At 38.7% G+C, this 18,644-nt stretch overlaps 1 protein-coding gene across 2 annotated transcripts in view; it reads right to left on the reverse strand.

The window, feature by feature from the left end:
- Nucleotides 1-18,543, reverse strand: part of LOC142032109 (signal recognition particle subunit SRP54) — a 39,192-nt gene extending 20,649 nt beyond the window's left edge. Inside the window, exons 1-16 of one of the 2 annotated variants that reach the window (XM_075030282.1) lie at nt 18,393-18,540; nt 14,738-14,846; nt 13,172-13,263; nt 12,500-12,584; nt 11,454-11,558; nt 10,167-10,233; nt 10,028-10,085; nt 9,166-9,316; nt 8,123-8,271; nt 6,038-6,138; nt 5,842-5,928; nt 5,344-5,417; nt 4,984-5,092; nt 4,022-4,192; nt 3,460-3,555; nt 2,381-2,846 (exon numbers count right to left, since the gene is read on the reverse strand). In XM_075030282.1, the coding sequence (XP_074886383.1) occupies nt 2,755-2,846; nt 3,460-3,555; nt 4,022-4,192; nt 4,984-5,092; nt 5,344-5,417; nt 5,842-5,928; nt 6,038-6,138; nt 8,123-8,271; nt 9,166-9,316; nt 10,028-10,085; nt 10,167-10,233; nt 11,454-11,558; nt 12,500-12,584; nt 13,172-13,263; nt 14,738-14,815 (1,515 nt within the window). In that variant the 5' untranslated portion in view covers nt 14,816-14,846; nt 18,393-18,540 and the 3' untranslated portion in view covers nt 2,381-2,754. Of the gene's footprint in view, nt 1-2,380; nt 2,847-3,459; nt 3,556-4,021; nt 4,193-4,983; nt 5,093-5,343; nt 5,418-5,841; nt 5,929-6,037; nt 6,139-8,122; nt 8,272-9,165; nt 9,317-10,027; nt 10,086-10,166; nt 10,234-11,453; nt 11,559-12,499; nt 12,585-13,171; nt 13,264-14,737; nt 14,847-18,392 lie in introns of those variants that run through there. The other variant, XM_075030284.1, reaches the window with a different exon arrangement.
- Between the last annotated feature and the right edge of the window lie 101 nt (nt 18,544-18,644).

Below are 18,644 nucleotides of genomic sequence, written 5' to 3' on the forward strand. Positions count from 1 at the left end.
AGCTTCTGTTCTCCTGCAACAACTTTAAGATTTTCTTCTACACATTGTGCTCTGCAGGATCCACAAACATAACAAAAATTATTGCCCACGCTCCCAAAGTGTTGTTCCCTTATAAAGCTGTGAGAGAATTTTATAGGTGCTCCTATACAGTTGAACTCGGCTTTTAAGTTCCTCCAACATGAATTTTTTTTTTTAAAAGTTGAGATCTTTTGGTAATTATTCCAAGCAGGCTCCAAAGTCTTTTCTACCTAGCACATTAAGGTAAAAGCAATATACTGCTATTTGTTTATTCCAGCATATATCTTAGAAATAACAATTGACACATCTTATACTTCAAAGGAAATGCTTTCTGAACTTGCTCTTGCCTCTGCCAACACACAGCTAGTGACAGCTCTCTTCCTGTCTGCTAGCAGCGGTAGTAGTTTGGAAACAGTAAACCAAAGACTAAAAGTAAATATATGCAATGAATTGAAAACAGAAAGTGTTAATTGTTGGTAACTTGACAGTCTGACTGAGGCTGTCCAGATGCACAATGCTTCACTGTTCATCCTCAATACGCCTGTTCATGTTTAATTTACAACAAAAGCATTCAACTTAACCATCCACTCTCCCTACCGACTGCATTCCAAACCAAGATTTATTCGCTATTCTCTGCTGCATGGTTTTGTATATTGCATTGGTTTCTACTGCTCAAGAACTGAAAAATACTATAAAAAAAGATAAACAGTTTTAGTAAACAGACACCACTTAAGTAGCTGAGGACAGCTTGCCCTCAAGCTGATGATACGCAAGGACTCATCCTTTTGTTACATTTAAAATACTAAGACCAACTTAACTGAGCCTTTTGCAGACTAATGCTATACATAAAATGCAGTGCTGTAGGTAAATGGCATACCTTAAGATTTTTCAGCATCCTCCATACATTGAATACACATACCACTAATGGTGCAGAAGATACTTCCACATTATAAATTAAGTTACAGCACACCTATGCTTTATTAGCACAGGAGCATAATTACCTATATAAGCTATTCGCCATCAGCTGTTAGCTGCCACCTTCTCAAAGAACCGGCTGACAGAGGGACACATTTGTTTTAATTACTGCATTTAATTTTTATCTTATCTAAGCAACAGAGACAGGTGTCCATTTACAACCCAAGCATTCTGTAGTATATTAAAATAAATTCATAATATACCTTCTTGCCTTAAGGGTGAAATACCTTACCGTATTTGCCAAGGTGTACGTTGGATTTCAAGGTTCATCTGATCTAGTTAGTTTCTGAAGTATGCCTATAGATTCCACCCTTTTGAGACCAACATAGAAACTGAAATATTAAAAAGAAATGCCATAGGAAATTAAGATCAGATTGTAGCCGAGTTGGGGCAATATACTCTGTCAGATACAGCTATCTGTGTCTTTCTTTAAGTTCAGTACCAGCACAGAATTCCATCTACTACATATTAGAAATTATCTCCACAAAAGAACTGCTTAACTGGCAGCCTGGTATGAAGATTATCTTCAGTATACGAGACAGCTTAAGACCTACATACCTGCATGTTTTTAGTCACTTCATTCTTAACATATAGGGAAAGAACAATAAAATTCTGGAGAACAAAGTTTTGTACAAACCTCAGCACAGCACATCCACCTTCTAAAATGCTCTAAGAATACCTGAACAGCAACAGCACATTTCAGATACTGAATTATTCTTATAGTATCTATGCCAAACATAAGTTACAAGAGTCATTAGAAACAAATCTATCCTGGTTTCAGCTGGGACAGAGTTAATTTTCTTCCTAGTAGCTGGTACAGTGCTGTATTTTGGATTTAGTATGAGAATAATGTTGATAGCAACAACTAAAACATCAGTGCATTAAGTAGCACTTATCCCAAGCCAAGGATTTTTCAGGTTCCCATGCTGTGCCAGCAAGCAGGTACACAAGAAGCTGTGTGGGATCATAGCCAGGGCAGCTGACCCAAATTAGCTAAGGGATATTCCATATGATAGAATGTCATGCTCAGTACATAAACCGGGGGGGACTGGCTGGGACAGGTGGATCACTGCTCAGGGACTGGCTGGGCATTGGTCAGCAGGTGGTGAGCAATTGTATTGTGCATCACTTGTCTTTTATTTCTCTCCTTTTTTTGTTATCTTCCTTTTTATTACAATTATTATATTTTATTTCAATTATTAAACTGTTCTTATCTCAACCCATGAGTTTTACTTTTTTCAATTCTCCTCCCCATCCCACCAGGGGGGAAGAGAACTGAAAAACAGCATGGTGCTTAGTTGCCAGCTGGGGTTAAACTACAAGGAAATAATCTCATTACATACTGATAAAGGACAGTTATGAAAGAACTGAAGAAACAGGCCATTCCCTTGTTTATAACCACTTAAATTTTATTTTACAGTATATTTGTGACATTTTATGTTACTATAACCAAAGATCAGGGTTGTTTACAAATATAATGGCTGCCATTTGATGTAAACAATTAAAAAGTGTCTCTAAATATTAAAATTTTACATCATGATATTGTTTTATTAAATTTAATTACTCTTTGTGCCATCAGGTATTAATGGAGAGGAACTAATTTAAGCAAAAATAGTTTTCAGAAATTAGATGTAGAAACTGAGAAGCCTGAATAAGATTTCAAAAGACCACTCCCCCCATCACTGTAAAAAGGAAGAAAGCAAATTCTTTCACTGAAGTTGCAAAGAAGAGTCAACCAAGTCCATTTTTATTAAGGCTTCTTTACATATTATTGAATCCCATCATGCCTTTCATATTCCCAGCAGCACCTTGTTGAAACTGTCTCATCATTGACTGCAATCCTGCCATGCCACCTGCAGAAAATAAGCAAGAACACAGATGTGTTAATTAACTCTGAAGCACAGCTTGCCTCTGAGGCCTCATTACAGCACACACACTATTTCAATAATATACAAATACAAAAGCCCAAGACTGTCAAGCCAGGTTTAAATGGCTATCAAAAATGGACAACAGAGCAATTACAGAAAGGTCTGCAAAACACCAGGCTTAAAGTAGGTTTTAAGATGACCTGTGCATTAAGATCTAGACAAAAATAACCTTGAAGGAATGACCGTTATCCATTAGTAAGGTTCGAGTATGGGAGTATTTATTTAAAGCTGCTCTTGTCAAATTTAATTATTTGAGGCAAAGCTTAGAAGAGAAGGGAAGTTTAGGAATAAATTTGCTTTACCACAGTCAAGCTTCAAGTCATCACTTTACTATTTCATCAGATACCACTCCAGTTGCTCATTTTGGGAGCTGAATCCAAACGAAAAGACTAGATTAAGCACTGGTAAGTGCAAAGCATTCATAACATACGGACTAAACTTTCTACACACGCATTCTCACATCACCTTCCTCACTGTATTTCAAAGGCTCCACCGTAATTGCTAGTCCTCTCTTGAAGCTGTAAAAGGCAACACATACCCATATGATGAAGAACTCTTGGATCCATCATCTTTGCCATCTGCTGATTCAGTTTGGCCAGCTGAGATGGGTTTACATTCTTTGACATATCACCACCTAAAAAAAAAAAAAAAAAGCAATTCTAAGAAAGTGGATTAATATATGGGGCTAAAAATAAAACAAACCAGAATTTTACCTCCTAATTCCAGAGTCAAATCCATTAGAGTCCATGATCAAAAGTTACTCCATCAGCCACTTACAAGTATTTTAAGGATCAACAGTCCCTGTGCCCCACATAACAGACTGAAGTGTCAGTATTGTAGCAGTAAGGAAGTCTACATTGATAAAGCCAAAAATACAGTAGTTTTCCCTGCTAAGTTACACATTAGTGTCATGAAGAACAGTGCAGCTCTCACCAGTTACATAAAAGAGCTTTCAAACATCATGAAAATAAGTGAGCTACAACTCACTTTCTCTTCTTCCAACGCCTGACATTTTCACATTTCCTCTGTGTTCACACATTAAGTGACCTCCCCACTGAGTTAAAAAAAAAAAAACCGATGAATTTTTTTTTTTTTTTTACCTTTGAAAAGCCCTTTGATGCCTCCCATCTTTTTCACCATCTGTGCAAACTTAGTGTATTGGGTCAAAAGCTCCTGAACATCTCTGGTAGAAACACCTGAACCTCTTGCTACTCTTTGGATTCTTCCTGGCTGCTTACTGAAAACTTTGGCACCATCTGTACTGTCAAGTTCTGCAATTACAGCGTGGAAAAGAAAAATCCATTCAGTTACTGACATTAAAATCTGTTACAGCTTGTAGCAAATTTGTTCTCATTATTGTCGAGAATTTAGTTTTGAGCCAGAGAACAAAACCCTAGTTTTAGAAGTGATAATTATTTATGTAAAATTCTGCATTGAGATATAATATTCTAGGGAATAGTACTGAAGAGATGTTATGTTCCTATGTTAATCACTATGATAGAAAATGTCACCTGACTAAATCATGCTCTCAGCATACTTACTTGGTCTTAAGCCCTATTAATGGGGTTAGCACAAGGGTAAGAGCATACTTCTCCTGCAAGAGTTATGGGTGGATTAGAAGCAACACACCTTGAATTCCAGAGCCCAGGCTATGTCACCATGTAAATTTGAGGATGGGTAGGAAGAAAGACAGCAATGACAGATTAAAGATGAATGTAGCTTTTTAATTTGCAAGTATAGCATTAATTATTAAAGAAGCACACTTACAGTATGAAAAATACATTAATTTCCAATAGAATGCTTCAAAATCCCACCTACTCTACATAAGATAGAGCAGCAACAAGCAATTGTCAAGGTATGTCTCTAAATATTTAGACTTATTCGGAAAGTTTGAGACACACATACATATCTTTGCCATTTCTAAGAGTTATTAATGCTTCTCATAATTTTCTGTCACTGTAGATGCTGCCTTATATCCAACTTGTTTCCAAAATCTCTGTAAATAAGCTTGTTAAAAAATGGAGGGGAAAAAAAAAAAAATAGTGAGTGAAATTTGTTTTACCTTGGTCATTCATACTGTCCATTATAGTCATCAGTTTCTTTAGCCTTGCCATTGATTCCTGTTCATTGCCTTTACTCATGAAGTCAGTTCCAAAACCAGGGATCATACCCTTGTTTTAAAAATGGAAAATGAAAGCCATGTCAGAATAGGCAAAGCTAACTTTAGTTAAACAGCCAGAAATATGGACAGCAAGTTTTAGTTCAGTAGTTATGTATCGCAATAGGCAAATCATTTCACCTTTTTGAAAAACATAAAGCCCAGACTCTAATACCAGTTTCAATGAAGAGTTTTAAGTTTACAGCATGTTTGTCAAATATAAATGAAAATCTGTAAAATAAAATGATTTTGGGGATAACTAACCAAGATCTGACTGAATGGTCCCATTTTCATGATGTTTTGGAATTGTTCATACATATCTCTTAACGTAAATTGACCTGAAGTACAACAACAACAAAAAAAAAGATTAGCAAAAGTCACACTAGCATTTTGGTCTTACTGTCCTTTCTCAATTATTTTATATTTACAAGTTAAATACTACACTGCGTAGATAAGTAGATACATAAACCTCTTCTCCACTATCAACATGGCTAAACCATTTTAGATGGCAGACACTTAAAGAGATATTCTGCAGTTATAGAGAGTTATAGTCTGACAGACTTACCACTCAAAAACATAACTCAATTTACTTGCCTGCCACATTTATCAGAGAAAGAATAACCATTCTTCACTATGCACACGAAACAAGTTACTTGTCTCTAACACATAATACAAATTAACTCAGTGGTCTACATCTGAGAGAACCATGACGTAATCATGGCAGGTAATACACCCACTATTCAGGCCTTGGAAATAACTTACCATGTTTGAGCTTTTCTATGAGTGCTTCATTATCATCCAGCTTTAACTCATTTACTTTATCTATCAATCCTTCAATATCACCCATACCTGGGGAAAAAAAAAACCCAAAACCAACTCTGAAGTTACAATTAAAAAAATTACACTTTGACTTTCTATTATCCGATTCAAAGTGTCTTTTAAGTACAGTTGTACATACCGAGAAGTTTGCTGATGAAAGGCTGTGTTTTAAAGGGTTCAAAGTCATCTATGTGTTCGCCAGTTCCAATAAAAATAATAGGACTCTTTGTGGCAGCAACTCTGCAATAAAACACCTTTTATAAAATGGCCTCTCAAAAACCACCCATCTTTTGTACCACCCATTAACATAATTAGCTAGGCATCATCAACACAATGCATCCTCACTGAAGTATCTTTGTTACTCCTCAAACTATTAATGCAAAAACATCCAACATTTAGAATGGGTAGCTGGGAGAGAAACATCTTGTCAGCTACTAACTAGAACTCTGTAAAATACAAACTCTGCTTTGAAAAAATCATCAACAGAAATAGAAGTTGCTTATTTTCATTGGTGAGTTTAAGAAACTGAGAGGAAAGAAAGAAAAATGAACAATCTCCAGTGTATCCCAATATTGGGAGGTCAGAAGAGACAAGCTGTTCTGGTTTCGGCTGGGATAGAGTTAACTGTCTTCCTAGTAGCTGGTACAGTGTTATGTTTTGGGTTCAGTATGAGAAGAATGTTGATAACACACTGATGTTTTCAGTTGTTGCTAAGTAGTGTTCATATTAAGTCAAGGATTTTTCAGCTTCTCATGCCCAGCCAGCAACAAGGCTAGAGGGGCACAAGAAGTTGGGAGGGGACACAGCCAGGACAGCTGACCCAAAGTGGCCAAAGGAGTATTTCACACCATGTGACATCACACCCAGTATATAAACTGGGGGGAGTGGGGCTGGGAGGAATCACTGCTCAGGTACTAACTGGGCATTGGTCAGCGGGTAGTGAGCAATTGCATTGTACATCACTTATATATTCCAATCCTTTTATTATTATTATTGTCATTTTATTATTGTTATTATCATTATTGGTTTCTTCTTTTCTGTTCTATTAAACTGTTCTTATCTCAACCCATGAGTTTTACTCCCCCCCCGCCCCCTCCCCGATTCTCTCCCCCATCCCACTGGGTGGGAGGGGAGTGAGTGAGCAGCTGTGTGATGCTTAGTTGCTGGCTGGGATTAAACCACAACACAAGCATTGGTTACTTTTTCTTCAAGGTACCTCCTACAACAGACAGCAATCTTATTTTCAACAAAAAAGCTTAGACATAAGAAAAATCAGAACCTCTTCACCAATCAATCACTGGCACTAGCTTTTAGATAAACTCAGCTTCCAGTCTACAGAAGGTATAGAACAAAACCGGCACAACTAACACATACAAGCGCGTGACAACTGGAACAAGCTTTTGGTATTTTTATTTTGCTCTTTAGTTTTCCATCACTACACTATGAATAACAGCAAAATACATTTGCCAGTTTAAGAACTCTAACACTTAAGATCAAAGTCAGACAGTGATTTAGTAAGTTTGTGTCTGTTAACTTTAGCTGTTTTGATAAATCATCTCAGCTCCATACAAACTGTATCATTGAAATGCAGCTGGAGATTAGTCTGACATGCCATCATGTAAGGCTGAAGATAAAACTAACATTTCCTAGTCAATAGCATCTGTCAAGATACAGCACACAGGAAGTCCAAAGAGGATGGAAATCGGGAAAGTATGACTGCAGACTAATTTCTTACCAAATTGCTGGACACCAGCAACCCAGAAGTTTGATTTGCATCGCAGTTTTAAGGCCATTAGATATAACTAGCTAGAGTTTTTCCCCTTTTCGAAAAAAACCTGGTGTATTAAATGAGAAGCAAAACTTTTCAGGCAAGCCATATCTGTTAAGTTCAAATTTATATTTTTCGGTAAAATCTCCTGGGACGCAAGATGCTGTAAATATAATTGCTTGATGCTGTTTTCAGAAGACAGAAGTCTGACGTGACCATACACACTACTGTACTGGAAGTACATCATAATATCTGATTCTGACTGACGTTAAACATCAATGGGTGATCCTATCCACCAGAAGTGGGTTAAGAACATAACTGTTACTGACTTAAATCTCAGATTCTATGCATGTGACAGTGACACTTTCACAGGACAGGTTTCTGCAAGACACCAACACATTTCATGGTTGTCCATGCATGGCCAGATGTTGGACACTATAACATCACAATACTTACGCACTAAGAGCTCCACCTCCTTTTGCATGTCCATCAAGCTTAGTAACAATAACAGAAGCTACATCTACTTTATCTTTGAAAGCTTTAGCTTGAGCTTCACAAGCTTGGCCAATGGAAGCATCCATCACATAAACAATGTTATCTGGTTGCTGGGAGAAATGAGACACACACAAAATAATAATTTCTTGCTTTCTTAAACAGTGTTCGTGCATTATGTTCAGTAGCAGAACTTACTGCAATAACAGTATATAAAGCAAAAGGGCAACTGTTTTATCAACAGTATTGTCTAAAGGCCATTCTAAAACTCTGATGCTGTGTTACTATGTGAAAGACTCATCTACAAAGCAGAATATTAAATTTTAATAGGTTTACAGTTATTACTTATGTTTTGAGTGATTTTAGCCAGTATCTGAGCCAATAAGGTAATTAGTATCTACAAGCAATTAATGGCTAACAACATATTCTAGTTTTACAGTAAAAGCTTTAAGACATCCATTCCTCTGAAAACAAGTTAGCCATTAGTGGGAGTTGTGTGGGAAGCGTCATATTGTCATGCAAGACCACAGAATCAAACAAACAGCCAGACTTTTTAAAGCCATACAAGAAACACCAGCTTCATTTACATATCAAAACTGTTGAAAGTTATCCAATCATCTTCTCTGTTTCAGGGCACTTATTCAGACAATTACAGGAAATTTAGTACACATAGCTACAGGAAACCAGATCAGACTGGTTCTTTTATCTAGTTTCTCAATGCAAAGATCCTGAAAAGGAACAGTTAAAGCAGGAACGGTAGTCTAGTTATGTGCAAGCATCCTTGAATTACAGACACAAGAATTAAAACTGACACAGAACTATCAAGCACTGATCATCCAGTTCTTGTTTGTTCATATCCATTTGTAATTGCTAATATAATCTAGGAGTTAAAGCACTGACACATTCCAGAGGAGCAAAATCCACACAGAACCTTAGGAGATAAACATAAATTAACTCTAGTCAAATTAGTGTAATTAGAAGTCATTGTATTTCTTAAAACTACTCACTATGGCATTAGCAACTTGTAACATTTCTTCAAACAAAGAGTCTTCCTGTTTGTGACGTCCACTTGTATCAACAATGATTATTTCAAAGTTTTCATTCTTAAATTTCTCAACACCTTCTGAGGCAATAATTACAGGATCCATTTCTGTATAACTGATCACAAAGAGAAACTTCTATATATATGCAATTCTTTGTTCCCAAAGAAACGAATTCAAATGTTCATCACTTGACTGTAAACTTAACTATAAATCTATCTGGATTTCAAGAGGGACTTCCTTGAATGTCAAGCAAAAATTGATTAAAAATATGCCTTCCTAAGCCATTTGCCCTTACTATTCACAGCAAACCGAAGCACAAAGGACTGTCTGTCTCACCTGTTGAAGACTGCACTAAGTTCTACTAGCCCTCCTCTGAAACAAGATTTAACTGAGCACCTAGACAGTACACACCCAGTGAAGCTTAGGGTAAAGTTATTTACTGCTTTATAGAAGCTATTTTAGGTCCACTGCTGCCCCTACTTGGCAATAAAAATTAAAGGTCCAAAAATCATATCCTTTGATCTGTAAAGATACTTCCTGAAAATCTGAATATGTCTGGTAAAGGCCTATAAACTGCTATACACTGAAAGAACATTCAACAGAATTACCCCTGGATGCCTAATCTCTTCTTACACTATCCCTACCTGCTATGACTGGCAGCCAGTAAACTGAACTAGGCAGAATTGTCATCTGATCAGAGAAAATATTATAATAAAATCTAAGTAATTAGGCAACACTGAATGGGGCTTAGTGTGAGATGTTCAGTAAGGAACAATACATCGTTGGAGTTGAATCATTCTCCAAACTGATTCTGAAAGATGCTTACCTCCCATAAAAGGGAATTCTTGCTTTTGTGGCATTCTGCTTTAACTGGTCAAAAGCACCTGTAAGACAGGTATAGTCAAGGGACTATTTAAAAAAAATCTGTAAGTATTAAAGAACCACATCATTAAAGACCATATTACCTGCTCTGTATGTGTCTGCGCATATTAAACACGTCTTCCAACCTTTCCTCTGATAGAAGTATGCTAACTGTGAAAAGAAATCCAAAACAAGTAGTTACACCAAAATCCCACTAGAAAGCATGACATTGTATTACAGCTTATAAGTCACTGAAGTACATACAGAGGACACAAAGTCAAGCCAGCCTTCCTATAACGGAGATCACTTAGTAAGACTGTACAAGTATTAAATGTTAGCCTCTCTGTTACTTAGAAAAGTATGTTATACAATTAAATTATTAATGGCAAGATGAAAACAGCTGCTTGACTCTGCTTCTGATTTCAGTTTCCAGAGCTAGGAATGACTACAAATAATTCCAGTTCCCATTCTACTAATTCCTGGATTCTGCTTACTGTTAATACTGCAGATATGACTAGCTTTTAGAAACTATCCGCAGCAGTAAGTACTTAATATTGAAGTACTGTAACGGCTGCAACTTGTACAGCTCTTTCCATACTTCCAGAGCAAGGACATGTTTTAAAGCAAAGGATGGAATCCTTACTCTCTTGTAACAGCTTCACTGGTACAATGTATATTCATGGAACATTTGATTGACCAAAGACAAACTTCCAAAATACAGTTTGCCTACAGAAGCACTGGGAAAGTCTTATGAAATCAGAGCAGTGATATATTCAGTATAGCCTATGTGTGAATCTCAGAACCAGATGGCTGAAAAAAAGCAACAAAGATGCATCAGCCTTTTTCCACAGAGTAATTTTTCCTCCCAACAACCATCATAAATAGGTTAAGCATTGATTCAGAGCATTCCTTTTTAGCTGTAAATACAAATCCAAATTTCCTCAATGAATTGGGGGCTGGAAGATGTTTCACACCACCCACTCATACTTAACTGAGGTATCTAACGCAGAGGCCAACTTCCACTGGTTCCTCTAAATAGGTAATGGAATGAGATAGGTTCCATTCATAGTACTAGTCTTAAACCCAGAAAGCAAAGAATAGAAAAAAATTCTTTCTTATCCATATACAGTATTGTTTCATCACGAGTTTAGTTTAAAAAAAACTTGAAGGAAGTCCTACAAGCCATAAATTTCCCCAAAAGAATATTACTTTGGACATTCATCTCATCTCAGAAACCTCTCTACAAAAATATCTCTACGTTGTAATCAGTTAGCACTTTCCTACTAAGAGAAACAGCACAAATCACAACCAAATCCTACCAAAGGAGTCCAATGACCACCACCTCCCCCAAGAAAAAAAAAATCCAGGCAAACAGATTCAGTGCAAGTTACCTTTGAACAGGTCGTTGTTTTACCACTTCCTTGCAAACCAACAAACATTATAATATTCTGTTTTCCTTTGGTAGGTGTCCATGCTTTGACTCCAGGATCTACAAGCTAAAGAACAAAGTATAATGTATGTTGCAGAACTGAATTTTAGAAGCACAGAACAGTCAGCGTCACAGTCATGCTAGGTGCCTGGTTTTATACTCAATGGAGCAAACCAATTTTTGCATATTCTAGTCTTGGCTTAAATGCTTGCTGATTTACAGTGAACAGCAACAGCCTGTGCAAGACAATTATAGTATATAGTGTTATGCATAATAATTCTGTAACAATAACAGTGTTAATTTCTTTCTAACACCAAGCACCAAAGTCAGGGTCGCCTGTATATACAGCACAAGTATAACAACCACCACAGAAACATGACCTCCACCCCACCATCACTGCTCAAGATGACCTCTTCTGGTGAGAATCCTACAGTACAGAAGACTTTTTAGGGTTGCTGCCTCACTTCTTGAATGAGTAGAAGGTATATACATTACAGACAGCCATCATATGGGTGGGCACAGGCTACGGAAGAACAAAAATCTATACTGTTAACTGGAAGGAGGACAGAATACTGATACCTAGGTGCTGATTTGACCAAGGCAGATTAAAGAGAAACGTTGCCATGAACTGCTGGGTTGTTACTTAACACTTCTTCAAAGGCTTGTAAGTAGTTTGAACAGATCTTCATTCGGGCAGCAAAGGCATGTTTCTGGGACAAAGACAGTCCAGAAGCTAGCAGTACTTCACCACCTTATTTTGTCTTTAAATTTCAATTGAAGAGTAAGAACAGCTGAACTTGAAGCTTAAATTGAAGTTAATCTGAGAAATGCCCAGGAAGTAGTTTCAATCAGAAGAATATTACTGTTTGCAATAGTAAGAAGCCTTACAATGGAAAACATAACTGCAGGTACCACACAGTAACCTTAAAGCTTGGCTTGCTACTGTACTGCTTCCACAGCCCAGGCTGTACAAGAAAAGTGGCATAATACAGAATTTTGAAGTCCTACCTTAACAAGTTCCTTAAAGACAGCATGCTGAATCATTTTTCTTTTGTTAAGGCCAGATGCCATTTCTTCAAGATCAATTGCAGACCTGAGTTTAGGAAAATCATGAAACACTAGCATAACTTAAAGCATCACTTTAACCTAGTAATAAATGAAGTTTTTGCAACTGGAACAGCACTCTGATTTGCCTTGAGTTTTCAGATAGGACATACTTAAGAAGAGACATGCATTGGACATATTATTTCTGTATGCAGGACAAAAACAGGTTTCTAAAACACTTGCATCTTTCAGACTTGCATCTACTTGAATTACACATCTGAAAATAGCCAAAGTAACAGTACTGGTCATATACACAGATCTATTTATATCCAGCACAGACCATGTGAAGATGAGGTGTCTAGGAAGTAACAAAGAACTTGTTTATTATACCACTCAACTGATGACAGCAACAGTTTTTTGAAACAAGACTATAACAGCAATAATGGCTAAACTTGACAAGGATTCTTTGCATGGAACTGGTTAGACATCTAGTTCAAACTGTACTTTCCTGTTAAAGGTAAACTAGCTGTGTCTAAGAAAACCATATAAAGTTAGAAGTTAGTTATTCTTCTGTAACCTCAAATTACAACTTTTACAAATATTAGAAGTTAAATGCATTTTGATTATTTCACTTACTTGACATTCTCTCTGAGTTGCTTCACAAGTTTAATATTAACATCAGCTTCCAGTAATGCTGTACATACTTCTTTTAACATAGCATTTAAAACCTTTGGAGTATAAAAGAAAAATGGTTTTACAATACACAGTATTGACTAGGCCAGTATTAGTTCAAAATAGGAATGCGAAAATGTATTTATGATATATCCAAGGCTTTTACAAATTAAATGCATGCAGTCCTAGCATTACATTGACTGTCACAAAAAAAGTCTATGCGTTTGTTCCTATGTAAATGCAATTTAAATTTGAAAGGGTAATACTGGAAAAGAAGGGTCCTCAATCTGTAATATGCACACTATAACAAAGTAACACAGAACACCGCCTATTGCATTAAGGACAACAGCAGCTCATATGGTAGCAAGACTTCCTAAACTTCCCTATGGGTACTCCTTAGAGACAGCTGTAGCAGAAAGCCACAAACAAATCTCTTAACACAAGACAATCTCTGTAAATAAAAGTACCCCTTAAATGCAAGATGGACACAGTACCATCTGTGTTCTCAGCAGAAACTGGACTGCTGCTCTGGGGTACGCCTTTTAGGTGAACAGGTGCCTCAGGAACCCAGTTTAGTAGTTCTAAGACTTTTCAAAGTGAAAAGTCTTGAACAAAAAGATTTTTTGAAAGTAACACCTGCATAAATGACCTCATTTGCACAGCTTGAGCTTTTGCAGAAGAAAAGTATCTACTGCTAAAAAAAATTAATTGGCCTATATCTGATTCAGTTAAGGATTTGTTGTCTCCCAGCTGAAGATTTGTTAAAACCTTTCCTCTATGCACAAATTCCAACCCTACAACCCTTGATAAGCCTACTTTTTAGTTACTTTAAGCCACCTGCCTGCCTACGTGAAAGGAGTTTCTAGCGATTTGTTTACTCAGAGGCACTTCTAAACCATCACATCATTTAGTTTTCCATCTTGCTTTTCAGTCCATAACAGAAAACACTTATTTATAATTTCAAACTCTTAATTAAAAAAAGCACAGACTATACCAACTTAAATAGCTTCCAGAACCACACTCTGTATTGGTCTGAATATAAAGGCAGTAAACATAACATAATCCTCACATTCCAGACAGCAAAGTTTGCATTGAAAGCTACTTGTTCTTCCACACTTCAGCTTCTAGCAGCCTAGTACACATCGCCACAGTCTAGCTGTGCACACACACATAAATGAGAGCACTCCATGTAGTCTCACAGCCTACCTTCCACCCAAACTGAGGCACATATTGCCTCCTCTAGCATCACCTCCTCAGAACACTGATCTCTGTAAGTACAGTCACCAGGCTCAAGGACCCTTTCACCATGTGACCCACTATGCCCGAGGTGATTACACGTCTAAATCTGGTTCTAAGTTTTGGCAGTACTATCAGGAGGTTAAAAGCCTTAGCTAGAAATTTCATTTGAAGGAATAAAAGAGCCTCAGGATAACATCAACCTAGTTCAAGCTTCTCATCAGCCTTTGAAAACTTTTTCCCAGAACTCTTGCTTTCTAAATATAAATGCCATCACACATGCATATTACATACCTCTTCATTGATAATTGTAGCATTGCTCAGTGAGCGTAGCGCTGAAGTTATTTTTCTTCCAAGATCTGCTAGAACCATTTTGGCGGCTTCAAGTACAACTCAGAAGAATCTGGAAAACAATTAAAAATTAAATTTAAAACTAGCTGAAGCTCTGCCTTTGCAAATTAATTATTCCAGTATCTTTTGCGTTAAGAAATCTGCTTTGCATTCCAGAAAGTGCACAAGTTTTACTTTTTTAGAGTTATTTTTAGGAAATATTGGCCTGAAGTTAATTTTAGGCTATCCTGATGGCCTACTTAAAAATAGAGATACCACACTGCAATTAGGAAGCATTTCACTGTCTGGAATATTTGTGCATTGAATTCACCATGAAAGAACAGTCCAGACAGACTTCCAGAAAGAATGCTAACTGCTTTTTATCTTCTTATCAGCAATATGCTACATGACAGAATAAAACCAAGCAGAATAGCCTAAGAAGCTCAGCACCCTGCAAACACAGTATGATCAGAAGCAAAATATTTTGCTAGCAAAATTGAACATTATTTATTGGTTCTACTTCATCTACCTTATGCTAAATCAAACTGAATTTCCCATTTCAGTAACCCTACAAACATACCCACATTTTAATAAGCAAAATTCACGTTGTATTTTTTTAATGGCTTTATTGAAAAACCAGACTATTTTTGCTCACTAGAGACACAAATCTTACACATAAGCCTAAAGCATACCACAGCTACACATAAGCCTAAAGCATACCACAGCTTACAGTTAGGAAACTATAGAAAGTCAATTTCTGAAGGGTACACACAGTCTAGTCAACATGCTAAACTACTCCACCTCCTATCCAAGGTGGCAAGATAGTCAGAAGAACACATGACAGAAACAGCAATCTAAAATTCTGGAAAAGGGCAAACCAAAATTTGTCTAAAGAGCAAAAAATTTGCAGTGCCATGGTTACTGCTGAAATGCAGCACTTCAGATACTTCTTGCCTTCCAATCTCACAGTTGGTTTCTTGTACCCAACTGAAACTACTCCCTTGCTGATAGCTGAATTCAGAATCTCACATTTGACTCCCTCCTTTTAGAATTAAAAGCAAACTTCCCAATAATGACAGCCTCCATAATCAAAGTAGCTCAGAGTTTTCAAGATTTTTGGGCCTTCCCCCCTGCCCCCCTCAAATGAGTAGAGAAGAAAACAGACATGAAAGGCTGGTCCATTTAGTAAAATGAAGAATACATCATTAGCTACAACTCTTATTTTAAGAGATAGGACTCCAGCCTAGGTAAGATAGAAAGAAGCTCATTATATACACACTGAGATTTACTAGCTGCACAGGCCCCAAAAAGCAAGGCTTAGAATGTGTTTAAAAACAAGTAAAAAGACATATTCCAAAGTAGACAAAATAAGTGACCCATGCAAGCCAACCTCCTGACTGCTTTGCCTAATTGAGAGTTAATATTGTCATGAAGTTGGCAGGTTAAAAAACAAAAAACAACTGCCAGTCCAACCCCTCCAATACTGAGGCCACAACGCAGAACAAAGTCTCCAGAAGTTTCAGAAGATGTAGGATAAATACATTCAGTCTAAGTACAGGCCTCAGGTGTAGCAAATGATGCAAATAAATATATTTACACATTTTAGATTTAATGTACATTGTATGTAGACCCAATTCCAAAGTGACATACGTTACCATGTACCTCAACATTTCATAAAAAAAATTAGTCTCTGCTTCCTAAGGAACTCTGCCTGTAAAATATTTGCAGATCAGTACACTAGAAGATATGGATGTCCATCTTCTTGCTTTGCTAGAAGAGGACTTCTGCATGACATTTGAAGTGGAAAAACAAGTTTTCCTTACGATGCACACAAGTCACATTCTTGCAGAATAATTCTGAAAAAGCATTATCATCAATATGATCTACTAAAGGGTGTCAGCAGAACAGATGTTCAAAATGTTTTTCAAGCTTGTTTCCCATGAAAATCACAACAATGCAAAAAAACATGTTTAAAAATAGCACTGCATCTCAGTAAGCTTTGAGCTGCTAGAACTGCAGCCATGGACAAAACTTAACTAGAACACTTAGATATAAGAGCTAAGAAATTCAATAGGATGACCAACACACAGCCGCCAGGTACATACTCAATATTTAAAATTAGTTTCCAGAGTTCAACAGATCTCCAAATACAAAAAGTTAATTATGTCCTAAAAACCGCATGTTTCCACTGTGGAACTCCAAAAGCTTCTTCCAACACCTTTACAATGAGAGTAATGCAAATACTACGCTAATGGGATGAGTTGAAGCACTTTAATATCAACCGCTTTCTCCGGCACATTAAGGATTTATAAGCCATCAGGATTACTAAAGGATGCCCAGTATAGAAATTAATATAACTTTTCACATACAGTCCATCCAAGCTGTGAGCCACGCTACAGACAAACAGACACATAAGCTGTCCTAGCAGGTAGCCAGCTTGGGTTGGCAGGTAGCCAGAAGGGCATTAGCAGTGACTGCACTGCAGAATGTGTATATGCTGCGTTCAGAGCATCTGTAGTTCTGGAAAAGCTTTTTAGCTTTGATGCAGCACTCCACAAATGCACTGAACAGGTTTAAATCTGGCAGGGCCCCACAGTAAACAATCCAGGCTGTATCAAGCAGGCCTCGTGCTGCACAAGGCCATGAGGTCTACACAGTCTGAGCTGCCTTCAGCACAAGCAGCCTGGGCACCTCCGCACTGAGCTCCCAGCTGCTGAAAAACAGGGGCAGCAAAAATACTGGGGTTTTTATAAACAGCAGTGAAACAGCTCTGAAGAGGCAGACTGCCTATCCATCTAGTATAAACCTCTAACCAAAATTTGTCTAGCTAAACCAGCAGTACTCTTTAACACGCAAACTTTTTAAAAGACAACAGCTTTAACAGATAACAGCTGTTTAAACAGCTGTTTTAAAAGGTAATATGAAAAAGGGGCATTTAGTTAAAGCCTGTATAATCAAGTTACACTACACATATACACATATGGGTTAAGACCCACTGAAAGTCTAACACTATAACTGAAAAAAGGCTGATTCACAGGTGGAAATAGCTTGGGCTACTGCAGCGACACTCAAAGCCAACTTACTAGTTTCCACCTTCTAAAATTATCTGACAGAGGTAGAGGAAGGGACCCCCAGAGCCACAGATGAGACCGGCTATCTTGCTTATGGCCTGACACCCTCGTTTTCACAGAAAAGGAAAAAAAGAAAATCGGTGAAGGCATAGCCTCAGATACGTGCCCGGCCCCTACCTTTCCCCCTGTGCCTCCAGAGCTGGCCACAGCCAACGGCCAAGCGCCGGGCTGGGCGAGTCCTGCCCCGATGACGCGGAGAGCCGGGGCTCCCCGAGGAGCCCCAGAGCTCCGCTCCCTCCGAGCCAGGGCAGCGCAGCCACTGCTTCGGCTAACCGGAGGCCCCGGCCCGGCCCAGCCGCCGCCCCGCGCCCGGGCTGCCGGAGTGCTGACCCGCCGGCCGTTCCCCAGGGCCGACAGGGCCCGGGTACCCGCCCTCCCCGCCGCACCACCGCCGGCGTAGGGCCGAGGGCCCCCGCCTCGCCCCGAGAAACCGCCGCCGGTCAGCGGTACCGCTTGGCGCCGGTCGCGGCGGCAGCCCGAGCACTCACCGGGAGCGCGGCGCCGGGGCCTGCGGGCGGAGCCCAGCTCAGCCCGCCGCGGCGAGGCCGCCCAGCGCTGCCCGCAGCCGCCGCTGGCAACCGCGAAACGCCAACCGCCGCCGCCGCTACCCGCCGACCAGGGAAACGTCACCACTCGCCCTCGCCCCGCGGGCCCCAGCTCGCTTCCGCTTCCGGGGCGCGCGCGCCCCCTGCCCGGTTAAGGTAGTCCCGGGGAAACGGCCTGCCCGCGGCACTGCCAAG

Source organism: Buteo buteo, chromosome 6 (genome assembly GCF_964188355.1).
Source record: "Buteo buteo chromosome 6, bButBut1.hap1.1, whole genome shotgun sequence".
NCBI classification, from domain to species: domain Eukaryota; kingdom Metazoa; phylum Chordata; class Aves; order Accipitriformes; family Accipitridae; genus Buteo; species Buteo buteo.